Here is a 6,000-nt window from a genome sequence, read left to right on the forward strand (position 1 = left end):
CCACAACAGCCTGGCACCTCCTCCTCATGCTGGTCACACACTGCTGTGGGATGGCATCCCATTCTTCAACCAGCATTTATCGCAAGTCTGCCAACGTGGTTGTGTTGGTCACTCTGGCATGAACAGCATGCCCAAGCTGATCCCACAAGTGTTCAATGGGGTTGAGGTCAGGACTGCTGGCAGGCCATTCCATCCTCTCCACTCCCAAATTCTGGAGGTAGTCTCTGATAAACCCCTCTCTGTGGGGGCGAGCGTTGCCATCTTGGAGGATAGAGTTCAGTGTTTGGAAGACAGCCTACGGTACCTAAGTGCTGACTGGGTGAGGAAACACTCTTCTTGGGGTGTCGTCTTCTTGGGATGCCCACTAAGTGGTCTGTCTCTGACACGCCCCGTTATATGGAACTTGGCCTTCACTTTGGAGATGGTACTAGGGCTCACTCCAAATAATGCTGCAACTTGGTTTTGTCGAACACCAGGTTGAAGTTGCCCTATTGCCCTATCCAGATCAGTCAAACATGGCATGCCGATTCTTGGAGTAGACACCTACTGACCACTGTAGCAGGGCCCATGCTCACAGGTGCTTCTAATCAGGTGCCAATCAGGCACCTGATTGGCAGTACCTGGGGTTCCCAGAATCAGGTCAATAGCAAAAGCAAAATAAGCTGTTTGGCGTTGGCAGAGAAGATTTGGCAAATTTTTCATGGGTGCAACCCACATACTCAGCTCTGCTGCTCATCCCACAAATGCATGTTCCTTACAAATGTGGCACCATTTAAAAGGGAAATAAACAGGCTTTCCAACGGTGTAAGATTTATTTATAGTAGCATTATTACAACAAAGAAATAATCTACCAAACACAAATTTCCTTATTTTTGTGCTAAGTTTATGTGTATAAACTGTCACATCTTGCCAGGACTTTCTGTTGTGTTAGGACTCTTTGTGTTTTTGTTCTTTTGGGTTCCTTAGTTGCTATTCTCCTACGTTCCACCAGAGAGCTCATCCTTTCTCCCTATTATGTTAAGACTGGACTGTGTTGGAGAAGGCTGAGCTGAGTTGTATCTCTGAGGGAAAGTCTTGCATTGTTAGTTAGCTTGTAGTGTTGTGTATTTAAGTTTATGTAATTCTGGGACGGTTTGATTTATGCTGGGTTGTGATTTAGAGTATTGTGTTTTCTGGGTTTTGGTTTTCTGTTACTCTGTGTTTCCCTTGCGTGTTCCTTCACTCCTCCTGTGTTCATGTACTCCTTCTTACACCTGCCCTGCATTTATCTCAGTTTTCTTCCCCAGTCCGCTGTCACCTTCACACCTGCCCTATATCAGTCTCGTCAGCCCTGCCCTGCTCCCAGTGTCTTCCCAGTCTATCAGCTCCCAGCCTGCCCCTGTGTCTTGTCACCTGTTCCTCGTTGTCTGATTAGTTTAGTTTGTATTTAAGGTCTGGTTTTCAGTTGAGTCTTGTTGAATCATTGGTTCTGTTTTGTTCTGGTCTGTTCTGTTTCAGTCTGTTCAGCTCAGCCAGCTTTTGTTTTTGCTGCACACTCCTAATAAAGAAGTTTTCTTCAGACCTGCTTTGCTTACAGTCTCTGCATTTGGGTCCATTCCTGCTACAATTGTGACATAAAGAATAACATTACTTTAGATGATTTTGAGTGTAGATGGAGTAGCTACAATTTTAGCATCGATCTGAACTCTATTCAAAAAACAAGCATTTTAAAAGTTGTTTGCTTGGCGTCTCGCAGACAAACCTGACAAAGGACAAAATCAGGGTTTTACATCATGTAGTTATTTTGGGATCCTTTTGATCAGTTTAATGCAATTAAATCGCAAAATCTAAGTCTATTTACGCTCAAGCCAGCCGTTCTGAACAGGGCTGTTAAACAGGATGAGAAGGCTGCAGTGGCGTTTGATCCTTGTGGTATTTTGACCAAAGCATGTCAGCACGACACCAAGTTTTTTTAAAGCAGGATTCTATATTGTGGTTATTTTCAAATTAAATTTGTAAATATTAACAGAGCTCACTCTATATCTTCTATATTATGTATCATGTATCATTCTGTTTTTCACCCTCGTTCAATGCGTGTTGAATGAAGATGTTCTTTGTACGCGCTGCCCACTCTAACCACTGGATGCTGGCGTTTGAAAAGGATTTTAATTGCCTTCAATAATTGTCAGGTGATGGAACGGCCAGGTTATTAAGAAGTAGGAAATTTGTGCAAAACACTTTCATGCAGGCCGAAGCGACGGTGCGCAGCTGAATGGGTCTACACCTGTTTCATCAATGTAGCCTTTTCTGAAAACACAGCAAGCCTCTGAGAGAATATCCACATTGTTTTGACAGTAATGGACAGCTTCTTTTTCAAAATTGAACGTACCGTGATGCACCGTCTCATACCATGTGTCAAATTCTCTCTCTTTAGTCATTTGCCCGATGCCGTAAGCCTCAGGCAGGGGGTAGGGGCCTATGTAGTTCAAATGATTCTCTAAGCTAAACCCATGGGGAAAAAACCCTTGGTTTTATCAGCAAAACCTTAAGCTTTAGGCATGGCCGATAAATGCATGGTGAGAAAGCTGAGAGAATCAATGTACTTGTGTTCCTGTGTCTGTGAAACAAATGACTTTGCTGCCTTGCATGATGAGACTGGGCTGCATTTTCAGAGCGACCATGGCGTTGATCACAATGTAGCTGTCAAACCTTTTAGCATTGTGAGTGATAAAGACAGATTTTTTTGTACAAAGGTTGCCTGAAATACATGATAAAGCGCTCAGCGCAATCCACACCCTGAGCGTTCCATCTTATGCGGTAGTGCGTTTTTGTGCATACCAAAAAAGGGACGTGTACGCCCGATGAGTCTACATACATCTCAAAATCATAGAATATCAATTTCTCTGTATGTTCTGTTGACGTCGACAAAGATTGTATGTAACAATGGTGCACCTCGTTCTCTTTTTCAGACCCCACAGATTTTATATTTCAACATGACATTTGTGTGGTTTACCTTTACCATTCATAGCGATGTAGTAACATTTAGCATTTTTTACGCAACTTGCAGTTACTGACATTTTTGAGCCCTGACTTTCTCTGTAGGCTCCTTGTGTTTGGTAAAACATGAAGGTGAACGACATGTCCTGTTACAGTCAGCGCAGATTATGGCTTGGAGCTCTTGTTCAGTACAGGAAGGGTCTAAGTAAACATTACAATGACCTCTGCATCGGTGAGTCAATAAGTTGTTATAAACCATGTGCCTAGAAAGGCTTTCACGGTTATTACACCATAGTAGTGGTTTTCAAACAAACATGCACAGCGTTTCGTCTTCTCGGTATCGGTCACAAATTTAGAGAGCGTACATTTATCATCGGTCCCAAAAAGAACTACAATTTTACAGTTCAAAATTCTTTCAAATTTTGGTATATCGTTAAACGTTACCGCTGTCTGATCAGTTAATCCGGCTGTATTCTGAAAGTCTCTGCCGTGCAATAACGCTTCACTATCAGTGATATCGGGATAAAGCAGATGAGCCAGATTGATAGCAAAACACAGTTGGTTGTCAGGGCCGTTGTCTACGACATGCAGAAACTGTTTCTTCTTCTGGATTTTGCTGTCTAATGTTTTTGCTAACATTCTTTTACCGCCACCTCTTGGATTTCTGATGACCTGAGCTACCAATATCAGATTACTATTGGCACTAACATCCGTGTTGGATTGTACAATGTGGTCTATGAGAGACTGGAGTTGGTTTAGATCATGAGGTTCACCACTCAAGATGACAGAGGCACTATTAGACAGACTATCGCCTCTCAGCTCAAGTTGCACCAGAGGTCCATTTTACAAAGCAGGTTTAGTGAAAACTTAGTGAGTTTTCTGTTTCAAAAAGGGAGGTAACTCAAACCAGAGAAAGAGGGGTAACTCTAGCCTGTTTCAGAGAGAGAGGTAACTTAAGCTCTCGGTCAGTTACCGTAGCAACAGACTCTATGAACCTCGAGTTTCTCTCTGTCTCCGCCCTCTTTCAGAGCCACACACTCCATTTTGATTTCCTCATTCATTCAGTCAGCAGGCAAGTTTTGGCGTAGTTCTGCCGTCTGTCATTTAAAAAAAATCATTAAAACAATCAGTCAGTAGGCGGCAACTTTTTTCACCATCATGGCATGTCCATTTGATAATAATCCCGTGGATGAAGGTGCAGCATTACTGCACAGAGAATTAAATAGGCCTATTCGTCGGGAGATAGTTATCAAACTGCGCATAGATGTTCTGGCATTTCCAGACCATTATCTTTTTGAGCGCTACCGTTTCACGCCACAGTCAATCATCTACATACACAACCTAATCCGTCCTTACATTTGCAATATAACAAATCGTGGTCATGCCCTCACATCCCAGCAGATATTGTGCATCGTGCTGCGTTTCTTTGCAAACGGAAGTTTTTTGTATAATGTCAGAGATGCTGAGCACTTGAGTAAGGCAACTGTATGCAGGGCGGTCAGAAAAGTGTGCCTCGCCCTGAAACGGCTTTTACCCATCTTTGTCATTTTCCCTGGACACAAACCTGTCAGAGCCATCAAGGAGGAGTTCCACAGGATTGCAGGTGAATGATGTAGAGATCTGTTAAATTCATTTTAAATTATACTGTTAATGACATTGTGCTGCAACCTCAGACTGGGATTAGTAATTTTAATTTCTTTTAGGATTTCCCTGTGTGATTGGCTGCATAGATGGCACACACATTCCCATCACGGCTCCCTCACATAATGAAGCCAATTATGTGAATAGGAAGTCCATTCACAGCATAAATGTGCAGGTACATGTAGATTGACTACTGTTTCAAAATGTTAAAGACTGCATCATAGTTCAACTAACATCTGTCATTCTCTGCACTGTCAAGATCATATGTGATGCTACATGTAACGGGTATAGAACGGACCCAATTGCAGCACAAATGACACCGGTATAAATTTTACAGTCTTTATTCCACACATCATTTCTAATGTGGAGGCCAAGTGGCCCGGGTCTATATCGTGAGTCTAACCTGAGCAACAGACTGCAACGTGGTAAGCATAGCCTAAAGATTTGCACAATATAATTCACTTGTCTCCCTCCTTTAATACACTAATGTATCCACTATACATTACAGGAGAGTTTGATGGCCTTCTGCTGGGTGACAGGGATTACCCATGCCAACCTAGGCTGCTGACCCCTTACCCTGACCCTGAACCAGGCCCCCAACAGAACTTCAACCAGGCCCACTGCAGGACGAGAGCCCGGGTGGAGATGACTATAGGCCTGCTGAAAGCCCGTTTCCAGTGCCTACGTCACCTCAGGGTGACCCCTGAGAGGGCCTGTGATATTATTGTGGCATATGTTGTTCTTCATAATATTGCCACTATTAGAGGAGAGCAACACCCTGCCCTACAAATTGAAGACCCTGATGATGACGACCCCATCCACCTGCCAGCTATCCAGGATAGCAGAGCAGTCAGAGACACCATATGCCATAATCACTTTAGAGTTTAAGTCACCATCATCACCACCACCACAGCAGTCAAATAAAGCCATAATACACATTTCATTTGGTCTTCTTTATTTCCTACAAATACAAAAGCTAGTTTAGTTAATGTTCCAATAGTTAACATAATTCACCTGTGACCATGCACCCACCTCTAACTTGTGCTCCAGTATTTTAATTTCCAGATCTGCCTTCCTAATCTGGCGGTCCAAGTACAGCATTTCTTTGTTTTCTGTATTTTTTTCTGCAGGTGTATTCTGTAAACTTCTTTTACTGGTAACTGTAACGGGTATAGGTTGGACCCAATAGCAGCACAAATGACACGGGTATAAACTTTGCAGTCTTTATTTCACACGATGTCAGGGCAATATTAGCACGGTCAGAGAAACACAGTTTTTGAACCCCGATCTTCCACTCCCACAGCAGACAAAGACCAGGGAACAGGCAGGCAGAACTCAGAGTCAGGGACAGAAGGCTGGTGGGTTTACCGGGGCAGAGACGAG

The 6,000-nt window shown here is 43.2% G+C and overlaps 2 protein-coding genes across 2 annotated transcripts; both read left to right on the top strand.

Annotated features, from left to right (window-relative positions):
• Positions 1-4,134: 4,134 nt before the first annotated feature.
• On the top strand, positions 4,135-5,560 carry LOC122965450 (putative nuclease HARBI1). The gene is made up of 3 exons (XM_044329547.1): positions 4,135-4,579; positions 4,680-4,792; positions 4,877-5,560. Exons 1-3 carry the CDS (start codon positions 4,135-4,137, stop codon positions 4,943-4,945), a joined length of 627 nt encoding a protein of 208 aa, XP_044185482.1. The 3' UTR covers positions 4,946-5,560.
• LOC122965451 (putative nuclease HARBI1) lies at positions 4,960-5,560 on the top strand. The gene is made up of 2 exons (XM_044329548.1): positions 4,960-5,042; positions 5,126-5,560. The coding sequence occupies exons 1-2, from the start codon at positions 4,979-4,981 to the stop codon at positions 5,503-5,505; spliced, it is 444 nt and encodes a 147-aa protein (XP_044185483.1). The 5' UTR covers positions 4,960-4,978; the 3' UTR covers positions 5,506-5,560.
• Positions 5,561-6,000: the final 440 nt, after the last annotated feature.

This window comes from Thunnus albacares, chromosome 16 (assembly GCF_914725855.1).
Source record: "Thunnus albacares chromosome 16, fThuAlb1.1, whole genome shotgun sequence".
NCBI lineage: Eukaryota > Metazoa > Chordata > Actinopteri > Scombriformes > Scombridae > Thunnus > Thunnus albacares.